At 38.8% G+C, this 17,835-nt stretch overlaps 1 protein-coding gene across 3 annotated transcripts in view; it reads left to right on the top strand.

Moving 5' to 3' along the window:
• The window catches only part of TAF4B (TATA-box binding protein associated factor 4b), a 125,989-nt gene that overhangs the window by 76,220 nt on the left and 31,934 nt on the right, over positions 1-17,835 (top strand). For all 3 annotated transcript variants that reach the window (XM_032603620.1, XM_032603618.1, XM_032603619.1), the window contains exon 14: positions 17,567-17,677. In XM_032603620.1, the coding sequence (XP_032459511.1) occupies positions 17,567-17,677 (111 nt within the window). The remainder of the gene's footprint in view (positions 1-17,566; positions 17,678-17,835) is intronic.

The following is a 17,835-nucleotide window of genomic DNA, read 5'->3' as shown; positions in this document are numbered from 1 at the left end:
ATGTAAAAATACATTTGGCAGATTTCAACATCCATTAATAATAAAACTCTCAGCAATCTTGGAATAGAAGGGACTTTCTCAGTCTGATAAAGGGCAGCTGTTAAAACCCTACCACTAAAAATCATTCTTAATGGTGAAAAGTCTGAATGCTTTCTTCCAAAGATTAGGAAAAAGGCAAGGATGTCTGCTTTCTTCACTACTATTCAACATTATATTGTTGGTACAATAAGGCAAGATAAAGAAAGGCATATAGCTTGTAGAGAAAAATTAGTTTGTTCTTTCATTCTCTTAACTGTGTCTTTTACAGAGCAAAAGTTTAATTTTTATGAAGTCAAATTTGTCAATTAAAAAAAAAATAGACCTGCCTTTGGCTGTCATGTCTAAGAATTCTTTTCTGGGTCCCAAGTCACAAAGATTTTTCCTTAAGCTTTTTGCTAGAAGTTTATAGTTGACATTTTGAGTTAATTTTTTATAAGGTGTGAGGTTCAAGATTCATTTTTTTGCATGTGAATGTTCAATTGCCCCATTTGTTGAAATGACTGCTTTCTCAGTTGTTTTCCACCCTGGTCAAAAATAAATCGGCCATATTTATGTGGATCTATTTCTTGATTCTCTATTCTGTTTCATTAACCTATGTGTCGATTCCTTCATCAATAACACATAATTTTGATTACTGTAGCCTTATGTAAGTAATTCTTAAAACTGCATGGTGTAATTCTTTTCATTTTGTTCCCTTTTTCTCCTGAAAATTGATTTAGCTTTTCTAGTTTCTTCGGTTTCCATGTAAGTTTTACAATCAACTTATCCATATCCACAAAAAATTTTTTTTGGAATTGTGTTAAATCTGTAGATGAATTTGGAGAGAATTGAGATCTTTACTATGTTGAATCTTACAATCCATGAATGCAGCATGTCTCTCCATTTATCTGTATTTTCCTTTATTTCTTTCATCTGTGTCTTGTGGTTTACAGCATACAGATACCTGTACATGTTAGATTGATACCTAAGTATTTCATTTTGGGGAAAGCTATTATAAGTGGGATTTTTAAAAATTTAAGTTTCAGACTTTACCTTAATGATATTTAGAAATACGATTATTCTATGTATTGACCTTGAGTCTTATTGCCTTACTAAACTCATTCATTGGTCCTAGGAGTCTTTTTGGTTTTGTTTTTTTTTTATCTACCTTGAGGTTTTCTGTGTAGATAAGCATGCCACTTGCAATCCCGTTTCCACCAGCAAACCTCTAATTCAGTGGCTGTTTTTACTGAACTGAGCTTGCATGTCATTTTCACCTACTGTGTATGCCAAGTCCACATTAATGCCCAGAACATCCTCCTGTTCCAGTTAAAAGTGCATAGTTTTTCAGAGACCTTCAAGATGGCAGAAGAGTAAGATGTGGAGATCACTTTCCTCCCCACAGATACATCAGAAATACATCTACATGTGGAACAACTCCTACAGAACACCTACTGAACGCTGGCAGAAGACCTCAGACCTCACAAATGGCAAGAAACTCCCCATGTACCTGCGTAGGGCAAAAGAGAAAAGAAAAAACAGAGACAAAAGAATAGGGACAGGACCTGCACCTCTGGGAAGAAGCTGTGAAGGACAAGCCTCCACACACTGGGAAGCACCTTCACTGGTGGAGACGGAGGGTGGGCGGCTGGGAGGCTTCAGAGGAGAGCACAGCAACAGGGGGGCAGAGAGCAAAGCGGAGAGATTCCCACACAGAGGATTGGTGCCGGCCGGCACTCACCAGCCTGAGAGGCTTGTGCGCTCACCCGCCGGGGCATGCGGGGACTGGGAGCTGAGGCTATGGCTTCGGAGGTCAGATCCCAGGGAGAGGACTGGGGTTGGCTGCGTAAAGACAGCCTGAAGGGGACTAGTGTGCCACAGCTAGCCGGGAGGGAGTCCGGGAAAAACTCTGGACCTGCCTAAGAGGCAAGAGACCGTTGTTTTGGGGTGCGCAATGAGAGGAGATTCAGAGCACAGCCTAAACGAGCTCCAGAGACGGGCACAAGCCACAGCTATCAGCGCAGACACCAGAGATGGGCATGAAAGCTAAGGCTGCTGCTGCAGCCACCAAGAAGCCTGTGTGCAAGCACAGGTCACTATCCACACCTCCCCTCCCAGGAGGCTGTGCAGCTGGCCACTGCCAGGGTCCCGTGATCCAGAGACAACTTCTCCGGGAGAACACCCAGGCGCACCTCAGGCTGTTGCAACGTCCAGTCTCGCCCCGCATTCCGTACCCCTCCCTCCCCACGGCCTGAGTGAGCCAGAGCCCCCTAATCAGCCACTCCTTTAACCCCGTCCTGTCTGAACAGAAACAGATGCCTTCAGGCAATCTGCACGCAGAGGCGGGGCCAAATCCAAAGCTGAACCCCAGGAGCTGTGCAAAAAAAGAAAAGAAAGGGAAATCTCTCCCAGCAGCCTCAGGAGCAGCGGATTAAATCTCCACAATCAACTTATGTACCCTGCATCTGTGGGATACCTGAATAGACAACAAATCATCCCAGAATTCAGGTGGTGGACTGTGAGAGCAACAAAATATATATTTTTTCCCTTTTTCTCTTTTTGTGAGTGTGTATGTGTATGCTTCTTTGTATGATTTTGTCTGTATAGCTTTGCTTTTACCATTTGTCCTAGGGTTCTGTCTGTCCGTTTTTTCTTCTTTCCTTTTTTTAAATTACATTTTAATAATTTTTTGTTTTAACAACTTTATTTTATTTTATTTTTTCTTTCTTTCTTTCTTTTTTTCTCCCTTTCTTCTGAGCTGCGTGGCTGACAGGGTCTCTGTGCTCCAGCCGGGTGTCAGGCCTGTGCCTCTGAGGTGGGAGAGCCAAGTTCAGGACATTAGTCCACCAGAGACCTCCCAGCTCCACATAATATCAAATGGCGAAAGCTCTCCGAGAGATCTCCATCTCAATGCTAAGACCCAGCTCCACTCGAGTGCTGGACACCCTATGCCAAACAACTAGCAAGACAGGAACTTAACCCCACCCATTAGCAGAGAGGCTGCCTAAAATCATAATAAGGTCACAGACAGCCCAAAACACACCACTGGATGCAGACCTGCCCACCAGAAAGACAAGATCCAGCCTCACCCACCAGAACACAGGCACCAGTCCCCTCCACCAGGGAGCCTACACAACCCTCTGAACCAACATTACCCACTGGGGGGCAGACACCAAAAACAACAGGAACTACGAACCTGCAGCCTGTGAAAAGGAGACCCCAACACAGTAAGTTAAGCAAAATGAGACGACAGAGAAACACATGACAGATGAAGGAGCAAGGTAAAACCCCACCAGACCAAACAAATGAAGAGGAAATAGGCAGTGTACCTGAAAAAGAATTCAGAGTGATGATAGTAAAGATGATCCAAAATCTTGGAACTAGAATGGAGAAAAAACAAGAAACGTTTAACAAGGACCTAGAAGAACTAAAGAGCAAACAAACAATGATGAACAACACAATAAATGAAATTTAAAATTCTCTAGAAGGAACCAATAGCAGAATACTGAGGCAGAAGAACGGAAAAGTGACCTGGAAGATAAAATAGTGGAAAAAATTACTGCAGAGCAGAATAAAGAAAAAAGAATGAAAAGAATTGAGGACAGTTTCAGAAACCTCTGGAACAACATTAAATGCACCAACATTCAAATTATTCGAGTCCTAGAAGAAAAAGAGAAAAAGAAAGGGACTAAGAAAATATTGGAAGAGTTTATAGTTGAAAACTTCGCTAATATGGGAAAGGAAATAGCCACCCAAGTCCAGAAAGGGCAGAGAGTCCCATACAGGATAAATCCAAGGAGAAACATGCCAAGACACATGTTAATGAAACTATCAAAAATTAAATACAAAGAAAAATATTAAAAGCAGCAACGGAAAAAGAACAAACAATATACAAGGGAATTCCCATAAGGTTAATAGCTGATCTTTCAGCAGAAACTCTGCAAGCCAGAAGGGAGTGGCAGGGCATATTTAAAGTGATGAAAGGGAAAAACCTACAACCAACATTACTCTACCCAGCAAGGATCTCATTCAAATTTGTTGGAGAAATTAAAACCTTTACAGACAAGCAAAAGCTAAGAGAATTCAGCACCACCAAGTCAGCTTTACAACAAATGCTAAAGGAACTTCTCTAGGCAGGAAACACAAGAGAAGGAAAAGACCTTCAATAACAAACCAAAAACAAGTAAGAAAATTGTAATAGGAACATACATATTGATAATTACCTTAAATGTAAATGGATTAAATGCTCCAACCAAAAGACATAGACTGACTGAATGGATACAAAAACAAGACCCGTATGTGTACATGCTGTCTTCAAGAGACCCACTTCAGACCTAGGGACACATACAGACTGAAAGTGAGGGGATGAAAAAAAGACACTCCATGCAAATGGAAATCAAAAAGAAAGCTGAAGTAGCAATTCTCATATCAGACAAAATGGACTTTAAAATAAAGACTATTAGAAGAGACAAAGAAGGACACTATATAATGATCAGGAGATCCATCCAAGAAGAAGATACAACCGTTGTAAATATTTATGCACCCAACATAGGAGCACCTCAATACATAAGGCAAATGCTAACAGCCATGAAAGGGGAAATCAACAGTAACACAGTCATAGTAGGGAACATTAACACCCCACTTTCACCAATGAACAGATCATCTAAAATGAAAATAAATATGGAAACACAAGATTTAAATGATACATTAAACAAGATGGACTTAATTGATATTTATAGGACATTCCATCCAAAAACAACAGAATACACTTTCTTCTCAAGTGCTCATGGAACATTCTCCAGGATAGATCATATCTCGTGTTACAAATCAAGCCTTGGTAAATTTAAGAAAATTGAAATTGTATCAAGTATCTTTTCTGACCACAACACTATGAGACTAGTTATCAATTACAGGAAAAAAATCTGTAAAAAATACAAACACATGGAGGCTAAACAATACACTACTTAATAACTAAGAGATCACTGAAGAAATCAAAGAGGAAATCAAAAAATACCTAGACACAAATGACAATGAAAACACGATGACCCAAAACCTATAGGATGCAGCAAAAGTAGATCTAAGAGGGAAGTTTATAGCAATACAATCTTACCTCAAGAAACAAGAAACATCTCAAATAAACAACCTAGCCTTACACCTAAAGCAATTAAAGAAAGTAAAACAAAAAACCCCCAAAGTTAGCAGAAGGAAAGAAATCGTAAATATCAGAGCAGAAACAAATGAAAAAGAAATGAAGGAAACAGTAGCAAAGATCAGTAAAACTAAAAGCTGATTCTTTGAGAAGATAAACAAAATTGATAAACCATTAGCCAGACTCATCAAGAAAAAAAGGGAGAAGACCCAAATCAATAGAATTAGAAATGAAAAAGGAGAAGTAACAACTGACACTGCAGAAATACAAAGCATCCTAAGAGGCTACTACAAGCAACTATATGCCAATAAAATGGACAACTTGGAAGAAATGGACAAATTCTTAGAAAACCACAACCTTCCAAGACTGAATGAGGAAGAAATAGAAAATGTAAACAGACCAATCACAAGCACTGAAATTGAAACTGTGATTAAAAATCTTCCAACAAACAAAAGCCCAGGACCAAATGGCTTCACAGGCAAATTCTATCAAACATTTAGAGAAGAGCTAACACCTGTCCTTCTCAAACTCTTCCAAAATATGGCAGAGGGAGGAACACTCCCAAACTCATTCTACGAGGCCACCATCACCCTGATACCAAAACCAGGCAAAGATGTCACAAAGAAAGAAAATTACAGACCAATATCACTGATGAACATAGATGCAAAAACATCCTGAACAAAATACTAGCAAACAGCATCCAACAGCACATTAAAAGGATCATACACCATGATCAAGTGTGGTTTATCCCAGGGATGCAAGGATTCTTCAATATACACAAATCAATCAATGTGATACACCATATTAACAAGCTGAAGGATAAAAACCATATGATCACCTCAATAGCTGCCGAAAAAGCTTTCGACAAAATTCACCACCCATTTATGATAAAAACCCTCCAGAAAGTAGGCATACAGGGAACTTACCTCAACATTATTAAGGCTATATATGACAAACCCACAGCCAACATCGTTCTCAATGGTGAAAAACTGAAATCGTTTCCACTAAGATCAGGAACAAGACAAGGTTGCCCACACTCACCACTATTATTCAGCATAGTTTTGGAAGCTTTAGCCACAGCCCTCAGAGAAGAAAAAGAAAAGGAATCCAAATCAGAAAAGAAAAAGTAAAGCTGTCACTGTCTGCAGATAACATGATACTATACATAAAGAATCCTAAAGATGCTACCAGAAAACTGCTAGACCAAATCAATGAATTTGGTAGAGTAGCAGGATACAAAATTAAGGCACAGAAATCTCTTGCATTCCTATACACTAATGATGAAAAGTCTGAAAGAGAAATTAAGGAAACACTCCCATTTACCATTGCAACAAAAAGAATAGAATACCTAGAAATAAACCTACCTAAGGAGACAAAAGACCTGTACTCAGGAAACTGTAAGACACAGATGAAAGAAATGAAATATGCAAATAGATGGAGAGATATACCATGTTCTTGGATTGGAAGAATAAATATTGTGAAAATGACAATACTATTCAAAGCAATCTACACATTCAGCGCAATCCCTATCAAACTACCAATGGCATTTTTCACAGAACTAGAACAAAAAATTTCACAGTTTGTATGGAAACACAAAAGATCCCGAATAGCGAAAGCAATCTGGAGAAAGAAAAACATAGCTGGAGGAATCAGGCTCCCTGACTTCAGACTATACTACAAAGCTACAGTAACCAAGACAATATTGTACTGGCACAAAAACAGAAATATGAATCAATGGAACAGGATAGAAAGCCCAAAGATAAACCCATGCACATATGGCCACCTTCTTTTTTTTTTAATATTTTAATTTTATTTATCTTTTTATACAGCAGGTTCTTATTAGTTATCCATATTATACATAGTAATGTATATATGTCAGTCCCAATCTCCCAATTCATCACACCACAACCCCCAGCCCCCGCCTCTTTCCCCACTTGGTGTCCATACGTTTTTTCTCTACTTCTCTGTCTCGATTTCTGCTCTAGAAACTGGTTCATCTGTATCATTTTTTAGGTTCCACAAATATGCGTTAATATACGATATTTGTTTTTCTCTTTCTGACTTACTTCACTCTTTATGACAGTCTCTAGATGCATCCACGTCTCTACAAATGACCCAATTTCATTCCTTTTTATGGCTGAGTAATAGTCCGTGGTATATATGTACCACATCTTCTTTACCCATTCATCTGTCAGTGGGCATTTAGGTTTCTTCCATGACCTGGCTGTTGTAAATAGGGCTGCAATGAACATTGGTGTGCATGTGTCTTTTTGAATTATGGTTTTCTCTGGGTATATGCCCAGTAGTGGGATTGCTGGGTCATATGGTAATTCTATTTTTAGTTCTTTAAGGAACCTCCATACTGTTCTCCATAGTGACTGTGTCAATTTACATTCCCAACAACAGTACAAGAGTGTTCCCTTTTCTCCACAACCTCTGTAGCATTTGTTGTTTGTAGATTTTCTGATGATGCCCATTCTAACCGGTGTGAGGTGATACCTCATTGTAGTTTTGATTTGCATTTCTCTAGTAATTAGTGATGTTGAGCAGCTTTTCATGTGCTTCTTGGCCATCTGTATGTCTTCTTTGGAGAAATGTCTGCCCATTTTTGAATTGGGTGGTTTTTTTTTTAATATTGAGCTGCATGAGCTGTTTATATATTTTGGAGATTAATTCTTTGCCCATTTATTTGTTTGCAAATATTTTCTCCCATTCTGAGGGTTGTCTTATCGTCTTGTTTGTAGTTTCCTTTGCTTTGCAAAAGCTTTTAAGGTTCATTAGGTCCTATTTGTTTACTTTTGTTTTGATTTCCATTACTCTAGGAGGTGGATCAAAAAAGATCTTGCTGTGATTTATGTCAAAGAGTGTTCTTCCTCTGTTTTCCTCTAAGAGTTTTATAGTGTCCGGTGTTACATTTAGGTCTCTAATCCATTTTGAGTTTATTTTTGTGTATGGTGTTAGGGAGTGTTTTAATTTCATTCTTTTACATGTAGCTGTCCAGTTTTCCCAGCATCAATTATTGAAGAGACTCTCTTTTCTCCGTTGTATATCCTTACCTCTTTTTGTTGTAGATTAGTTGACCATAGGTGCATGAGTTTATCTCTGGGCTTTCTGTCCTGTTCCATTGGTCTATATTTCTGTTTTTGTGCCAGTACGATATTGTCTTGATTACTGTAGCTTTGTACTATAGTCTGAAGTCAGGGAGTCTGATTCTTCCAGCTCTGTTTTTTCCCCTGAAGACTGCTTTGGCTATTCGGGGTCTTTTCTGTCTCCATAAAAATTGTAAGATTTTTTTTCTAGTTCTGTAAGCAATGCCACTGGTAATTTGATAGGGATTGCATTGCATCTGTAGATTGTTTTGGGTAGTGTAGTCATTTTCACAGTATTGATTCTTCCAATCCAAGAACATGGTATATCTCTCCATTTGTTTGTATCATCTTTAATTTCTTTCATCAGTGTCTTATAATTTTCTGCATACAGGTCTTTTGTCTTCCTCGGTAGGTTTATTCCTAGGTATTTTATTCTTTTTGTTGCTGTAGTAAATGGGAGTGTTTCCTTAATTTCTCTGTCACATTTTTCATCATTAGTGTTTAGGAATGCAAGAGATTTCTGTGCGTGAATTTTGTATCCTGCAACTTTACCAAATTCATTGATTAGCTCTAGTAGTGTTCTGCTGGCATCTTTAGGATTCTCTATGTATAGTATCATGTCATCCACAAACAGTGACAGTTTTACTTCTTTTCTGATTTGTATTCCTTTTCTTTCTTTTTCTTCTCTGATTGCCGTGGCTAGGACTTCCAAAGCTATGCTGAATAATAGTGGTGACAGTGGACATCCTTGTCTTGTTCCTGATCTTGAAAGAAATGCTTTCATATTTTCACCATTGAGAATGATGTTTGCTGTGAGTTTGTCATATATGGCCTTTATTATGTTGAAGTAGGTTCCCTCTATGCCCACTTTCTGGAGAGTTTTATCATAAATGAATGTTGAATTTTGTCAAAAGCTTTTTCTGCATCTATTGAGATGATCATATGGTTTTACTTCTTCAATTTGTTAATATGGTGTATCACATTGATTGATTTGTGTATATTGAAGAATCCTTGCATCCCTGGGATAAATCCCACTTGATCATGGGGTATGATCCTTTTAATGTGTTGTTGAATTCTGTTTGCTAGTATTTTGTTGAGGATTTTTGCATCTATATTCATCAGTGATATTGGTCTGTAATTTTCTTTCTTTGTGACATCTTTGTCTGATTTTGGTATCAGGGTGATGGTGGCCTCATAGAATGAGTTTGGGGTTTCCTTCCTCTGCAGTTTTTTGGAAGAGTTTTAGAAGGGTGGGTGTTAGCTCTTCTCTAAATGTTTGGTAGAATTCAGCTGTGAAGCCATCTGGTCCTGAACTTTTGTTTGTTGGAAGATTTTTAATCACAGTTTCAATTTCATTACTTGTGATTGGTCTGTTCATATTTTCTATTTCTTCTTGGTTCAATCTTGGAATATTATACCTTTCTAAGAATTTGTCCATTTCTTCCAAGTTGTCCATTTTATTGGCATAGAGTTTCTTGTAGTAGCCTCTTAGGATGCTTTGTATTTCTACGGTGTCTGTTGTAACTTCTTTTTCATTTCTAATTCTATTGATTTGAGTCCTCTCCCTCTTTTTCTTGATGAGTCTGGCTAATGGTTTATCAATTTTGTTTATCTTCTCAAAGAACCAGCTTTTAGTTTTATTGATCTTTGCTATTCTTTCCTTCATTTCTTTTTCATTTGTTTCTGCTCTGATCTTTATGATTTCTTTCCGTCTGCTAACTTTGAGTTTTCTTTGTTCTTCTTTCTCTAGTTACTTTAGGTATAAGTTTAGATCGTTCATTTGAGATGTTTCTTGTTTCTTGACGTAGGCTTATATTGCTATAAACTTCCCTCTTAGAACTACTTTTGCTGCATACGGTAGGTTTTGGATTGTCGTGTTTTCATTGTCATTTGTGTCTAGGTATTTTTTGATTTCCTCTTTGATTTCTTTGGTGATCTCTTGGTTATTTAGTAACGTATTGTTTAGCCTCCATGTGTTTGTGTTTTTTACGTTTTTTTCCCCTGTAATTGATTTGTTATCTCATAGCATTGTGGTCAGAAAAGATGCTTGATATGATTTCAATTTTCTTAAATTTACTAAGGCTTGATTTGTGACCCAAGAGGTGATCTATTCTGGAGAATGTTCCATGCACACTTGAGAAGAAAGTGTAATCTGTTGTTTTTGGATGGAATCTCCTATAAATATCAACTAAATCTATCTGGTCTGTTGTGTCATTTAAAGCTTGTGTTTCCTTATTAATTTTCTCTTTGGATGATCTGTCCATTGGTGTAAGTGAGGTGTTAAAAAAGTCCCCCACTATTATTGTGTTACTGTCAATTTCCTCTTTTATAGCTGTTAGCAGTTGCCTTATGTATTGAGGTGCTCCTTTGTTGGGTGCCTATATATTTATAATTGTTATATCTTCTTGGATTGGTCCCTTGACTGTTATGTAGTGTCTTTCCTTGTCTTTTATAACATTCTTTATTTTAAAGTCTATTTTATCTGATACGAGTATTGCAACTCCAGCTGTCTTTTAATTTCCATTTGCATGGAATATCTTTTTCCATCCCCTCACTTTCATTCTGTATGTGCCCCTAGGTCTGAAGTGGGTCTCTTGTAGACAGCATATATATGGGTCTTGTTTTTGGGGAGTGTTTTGGGGTTTTTTTTTTCTTTTGCTGTATGTGGGCCTCTCACCACCGTGGCCTCTCCCATTGCGGAGCACAGGCTCCGGACGCGCAGGCCCAGCGGCCATGGCTCACGGGCCCAGCCGCTCCGCGGCACATGGGATCCTCCCGGACCGGGGCACGAACCCGCGTCCCCTGCATTGGCAGGCGGACTCCCAACCACTGCGCCACCAGGGAAGCCCGGGTCTTGTTTTTGTATCCATTCAGCAAGCCTGTGTCTTTTGGTTGGAACATTTAATCCATTCATGTTTAAGGTAATTATTGATATGTATGTTCCTATTACCATTTTCTTAATCGTTTTGGGTTAGTTTTTGTAGCTCCTTTTCTTGTCTTGTGTTTCCCACTTAGAGAAGTTCTTTCAGCATTTGTCTAGAGCTGGTTTGGTGGTGCTGAATTCTCTTAGCCTTTGCTTGTCTGTAAAGCTTTTAATTTCTCCATCGAATCTGAATGAGGTCCTTGCTGGGTAGAGTAATCTTCGTTGTAGGTTCTTCTCTTTCATCACTTTAAGTATATCTTGCCACTCCCTTCTGGTTTGTAGAGTTTCTGCTGAGAAATCATCTGTTAACCTCATGGGAGTTCCCTTGTATATTATATTTCATTTTTCCCTTGCTGCTTTCAATAATTTTTCTTTGTCTTTAAGTTTTGCCAATTTGATTACTATGTGTCTCGGCGTGTTTCTCCTTGGGTTTTTCCTGTATGAGACTGTGTGCTTTCTGGACTTGGGTGGCTCTTTCCTTTCTCATGTTAGGGAAGTTTTCGACTATAATATCTTCAAATATTTTCTCGCGTCCTTTCTCTCTTTCTTCTCCTTCTGGACACCTGTAATGTGAATGTTGTTGCATTTAACGTTGTCCCAGAGGTGTCTTAGGCTGTCATCATTTCTTTTCATTCTTTTTTCTTTATTCTTTTCCGCAGCAGTGAATTCTACCATTCTGTCTTCCAGGTCACTTATCCGTTCTTCTGCCTCAGTTATTCTGATATTGATTCCTTCTAGTGTATTTTTCTTTTCACTTATTGTACTGTTCATCTCTGTTTGTTCTTTAATTCTTCTAGGTCTTTGTTAAACATTTCTTGCATCTTCTCGATCTTTGCCTCCATTCTTTTTCCGAGGTCCTGGATCATCTTAAGTGTCATTATTCTGAATTGTTTTTCTGGAAGGTTGTCTGTCTCCATTTAGTTGTTTTTCTGGAGCTTTATCTTGTTCCTTCATCTGGTACATAGCCCTCTGCCTTTTCATCTTGTCTGTCTTTCTTTGAATGTGGTTTTTGTTCCACAGGCTGGATTGTAGTTCATCCTGCTTCTGCTGTCTTCCCTCTGGTGGATGAGGCTATCTAAGAGGCTTGTGCAAGTTTCCTGGTGGGAGGGACTGGTGGTGGGTAGAACTGGCTGTTGCTCTGGTGGGCAGATCTCAGTAAAACTTTAATCCTCTTGACTGCTGATAGGTGGGGCTGGGTTCCCTCCCTGTTGGTTGTTTGGCCTGCTGCGACCCAACACTGGAGCCTACCAGGGTTCTTTGGTGGGACTAATGGCGGATTCTGGGAAGGCTCACACCAAGGAGTACTGCCCAGAACTTCTGCTGCCAGTGTCCTTGTCCTCATCGTGAGACACAGCCACCCCCCGCTTCTGAAGGAGATCCTCCAACACTAGTAGGTAGTTCTGGTTCAGTCTCCTATGGGGTCACTGATCCTTCCCCTGTGTCCTGATTCCCACAGTACTTTGTGTGTGCCCTCCTAGAGTCTAGTCTCTGTTTCTCCCAGTCCTGTCGAAGTCCTGCTGTCAAATCCCGCTAGCCTTCAAAGTCTGATTCTCTAGGAATTCCTCCTCCCGTTGCCAGACCCCCAGGTTGGGAAGCCTGACGGGCTCAGAACCTTCACTGCAGTGGGTGGACTTCTGTGGTATAAGTGTTCTCCAGTTTGTGAGTCACCCATGCAGCAGTTATGGGATTTGATTTTATTGTGTTTGCACCCTTCCTACCGTCTCATTGTGGCTTCTCCTTTGTCTTTGGATGTGTGGTATCTTTTTTGGTGAGTTCCAGTGTCTTCCTGTCGATGATTGCTCAGAAGTTAGTTGTGATTCCAGTGCTCTCACAAGAGGAAGAAAGAGCACGTCCTTCTACTCTGCCATTTTGAACCAATCTCATGGTCACCTTATTTTTGATGAAGGATCAAGAATATACAATGGAGAAAAGACATCCTCTTCAATAAGTGGTGCTGGGAAAACTGGACAGCTACATGTAAAAGAATGAAATTAGAACACTCGCTAACACCATACACAAAAATAAACTCAAAATGGATTAAAGACCTAATGTAAGGGCGGACACTATAAAACTCTTAGAGGAAAAAATAGGCAGAACACTCTATGACATAAATCACAGCAAGATCCTTTTTGACCCACCTCCTAGAGAAATGGAAATAAAAACAAAAATAAACAAATGGAACCTACTGAAACTTAAAAGCTTTTGCTCAGCAAAGGAAACCATAAACAAGACGAAAAGCAGCCCTCAGAATGGGATAAAATATTTGCAAACGAAGCAACTGACAAAGGATTAATCTCCAAAATGTACAAGCAAGTCATGCAGCTCAATATCAAAAAAACAAACAACCCAATTCAAAAATGGGCAGAAGACCTAAATAGACATTTCTCTAAAGAAGATATACAGATTCCCAAAGAACACATGAAAGAGTGCTCTACATCACTAATCATTAGAGAAATGCAAATCAAAACTACAGTGAGGTATCACCTCATACCAGTCAGAATGGCCATCATCAAAAAAATCTACAAACAATGCTGAAGAGGGTGTGGAGAAAAGGGGACCCTCTTGCACTGTTGTTGGGAATGTAAATTGATATATCCACTATGGAGAACAGTATGGAGGTTCCTTAAAAAACTAAAATTAGAACTACCATATGACCCAGCAGTCCCACTACTGGGCATATACTCTGAGAAAAGACTCATGTACCAAAATGTTCATTGCAGCTCTATTTACAATAGCCCAGAGATGGAAACAACCTAAGTGCCCATCATCGGATGAATGGATAAAGAAGATGTGGCACATGTATACAATGGAATATTACTCAGCCATAAAAAGAAACGAAATTGAGCTATTTGTAATGAGGTGGATAGACCTAGAGTCTGTCATACAGAGTGAAGTAAGTCAGAAAGAAAAAGACAAATACTGTATGCTAACACATATATATGGAATTTAAGGGGAAAAAATGTCATGAAAAACCTAGGGGTAAGACAGGAATAAAGACACAGACCTACTGGAGAACGGACTTGAGGATATGGGGAGGGGGAAGGGTGAGCTGTGACAGGGCGAGAGAGAGGCATGGACATATATACACTACCAAACGTAAGGTAGATAGCTAGTGGGAAGCAGCCGCATGGCACAGGGATATCGGCTCGGTGCTTTGTGACTGCCTGGAGGGGTGGGATAGGGAGGGTGGGAGGGAGGGAGACGCAAGAGGGAAGAGATATGGGAACATATGTATATGTATAACTGATTCACTTTGTTATAAAGCAGAAACTAACACACCATTGTAAAGCAATTATACCCCAATAAAGATGTTTAAAAAAAAAAAACAACTAAAAATAGAACTACCGTATGACCCAGCAATCCCACTACTGGGCATATATGCAGAGAAAACCATAATTCAAAAAGAGTCATGTAGCACAATGTTCATTGCATCTCTGTTTACATTACCCAGGACATGGAAGCAACCTAAGTGTCCATCGACAGATGAATGGATAAAGAAGAAGTGGCACATATATACAATGGAATATTACTCAGCCATAAAAAGAAAAGAAATTGAGTTATTTGTAGTGAGGTAGATGGACCTAGAGTCTGTCATACACAGTGAAGTAAGTCAGAAAGAGAAAAATACCGTATGCTAACACATTTATATGGCATCTAAGAAAAAAAGGTTCTGAAGAACCTAAGGGCAGGACAGGAATAAAGACGCAGACATAGAGAATGGACTGGATCTCACGGGGAGGGGGAAGGGTAAGCTGGGACGAAGTGAGAAAGTGGCATGGATTTACATATACTACCAAATATAAAATAGATAGCTAGTGGGAAGCAGCCACATGGCATAGGGAGATCACCTCGGTGCTTTGTGACCACCTAGAGGGGTGGGATAAGGAGGGTAGGAGGGAGATGCAAGAGGGAGGAGATATGGTGATATGTGAATATGTATAGCTGATTCACTTTGTTATAAAGCAGAAACTAACACACCATTGTAAAGCAATTATACTCCAATGAAGATGTTAAAAAAAAAAAGTCCATAGTTTTTCTATATTGTGCTGGCCAAAATACATTGGGTTTTTTTGTTTGTTTTTTTGTGGTACGCGGGCCTCTCACCGTTGTGGCCTCTCCCGTTGTGGAGCACGGGCTCCAGACGCGCAGGCTCAGCGGCCATGGCTCACTGGCCCAGCCGCTCCACGGCATGTGCGATCTTCCCGGACCGGGGCACGAACCCATGTCCCCTGCATCGGCAGGTGGAGTCTCAACCACTGCGCCACCAGGGAAGCCCCAAAATACATTGGTTTTAAGGTAGTTCATTGTAAATACAACCAACCTATTGTCAGTTTCCATTTTTGTTAATAGTTTTGCAAAATTAAACGTCTGTGAGATTTCTGAAAACCAAAGTGTAATTTGCAGAGTGAGAGAAAATGTTTTCCTATATAGATAGTGGAATTTGATGACAGAGGTCAATTTTAAAACTATTTATTTGGTGTGACTATCGTGCAGATGCCATTTCTCTACAGGGAAAGACTAAAATATAGCTTGTTGTTTGATTTGTGCTGCAGGGTAGATTAATTAAAATTATATTTTGTCACCTACAAGTTCTATGTTGTGACAGCATCAGACTCTAAAACTATATTTTATTTAAAAGGCCAGCATTAACAAAAGATGGTTTATAACTCCTGAAAATAGTTTTCTAGCAATTTATATATAAGTAAATATACAATTTAAATGAAGGATTTCTGCTCTGTTATTTGGGGAACAAATGGAAAATGGTTCCTAGTTCATTTTCTTTAAGTGTTTTCTGCTTTGCTGGATTCAGTTACCTATGGCTTATTCTTTGTCTTTCCTCTGATATTATAAAATAATTTGAAGTGATCTTTATTTTGTGTCTCTCTGAGACTGCCTATTTCATCATAAATTGTTTGCTTCTTTCATCTAGGCTTTTTTTTTTTAATGTTAAAATTTTAGTTAGTGTTCTTTTAGAAAAATATTCTCCGGATACCTTTATGGTTCCCCAATAGGTTACTTTCAGCTGACTATCTTGGAGTCTGATCTTGTTTGAATATTTATCTAGCAACCAGTGCCAGGTTCTTTCTTCCTTCTCCACACTAATAAGATTTCGGTGGGAATTAAGCCTACTTCCTTTCCCAGAAAAACTTAGCAACCTGTGTAGTGATATTTTATTTTGACTTCTTCACCTTGTTTTTTTTAAAGAATACCATTTGACACTTACTTGCCTTCGTGAAATGATGCTATGTTTCATGCATTTATTTCCCAGTTTTAATATCTTAAATTTATCTACCTTAATGAGGCATCTTTGATGGGTGCCCCTGAATAGTTTAGTGCCCAAATACTAAAAAATTATACCTTGTAGATTTGGTCATTTGGGTTAGGCATAATGAAAGCTGTACAACAAAACAATACTAACTCACTTTCAATTGTTGACATGAAGATAGTTACAGAGTAAATCCATAAGAAAGTGTGATATATTGAAAAGGTTTATAATGAGAACACTTGGCTCTGCGTTCTGTTTCTACCACTCATTATTTGTGTGACCTTTATGAAGTTTTCCCAGTTTCTTAAAACCTCACTTTCTCCCTCAGTTATTAAGAAAAAAGTATATGTATAATTTTCATGTTATTATAGCAATTAATATATAACTTTCAATGTCGTTGTAAGAGCTAACTGAGTTAATTTTAAGGAAGTGCTTTGTAAATCATACAGCATAGAACTGTTTCCTGTAATATACAGAAACTATTTTTAAGTACCGCTGACCTTTGAACAACACAGGTTTGAATTGCGTGGGTTCCCTTTTATGCATGTTTTGTTCACTAAGTACCTACTACAGTGCTACAGGATTCTCAGTTAGTTGAATTAATGGATGCAGATACATGGATATGGAGAAACCTCCGATGTGGAGAGCCAACGATAAGTTACATGTGAACTTTCTACTGCATAGAGGGTCTGCACCTCTACCCCCCACATTTGTTGTTCAAAGGCCAACTGTAATTCTCTCTTATTCCAAAAAGTTTGAGTATATTTTGGCCACTTTCCCTCCAATTTACCGTTCAACTTATTCTTCAGGCATTTCTTAACCTGTGCTTAAACTAAGGAGAGCTTAAGCTCTGGTGGTGCTTCTTTTTCTTTTATTCCATACTTCTTCCTTACCTAAATTCTGCCTCTTCTATTTAGAGATTCAGGAATAAAGAATTTGTTAGAGGAAAGGGATCAAGAAATGATGTACTGTTGGCTGTTAGGGAAATCTGATATTTATTTTACACTGTCACGTATTTAGTAAAGAACAGAGAAGTGGGCTTAGTGATCAGTTTCTTTCCCCCTTTGAGCATCACTGTGTGTAAACGTTGATTTTTTTCTTTTTTTTATTCCATCTTCTAGTTACAACAGTTGGAGCTCGCGCAGATACAGCATAGAGATGCTAATCTCACAGCTCTTGCAGCTATTGGACCAAGGAAGAAGAGACCACTAGAATCCGGGTCTGGAAGTGAGGTATTGAAATAACATTTGTTTATTTTATTTTTCATGTCAAAAAAGCAAGCCTAAAGGAAGCAAAGAACGCAAATTTACTCTGCCTTGCACACTGTTGCTGTCAAATACTTGTTAAAACTCTCCTTTGCCTCTTTTATAAAATCTTAATTTTTGCTTGT

This window comes from Phocoena sinus, chromosome 14, assembly GCF_008692025.1.
Source record: "Phocoena sinus isolate mPhoSin1 chromosome 14, mPhoSin1.pri, whole genome shotgun sequence".
NCBI classification, from domain to species: domain Eukaryota; kingdom Metazoa; phylum Chordata; class Mammalia; order Artiodactyla; family Phocoenidae; genus Phocoena; species Phocoena sinus.
This window is presented reverse-complemented; position numbering and strand designations above follow the sequence as displayed.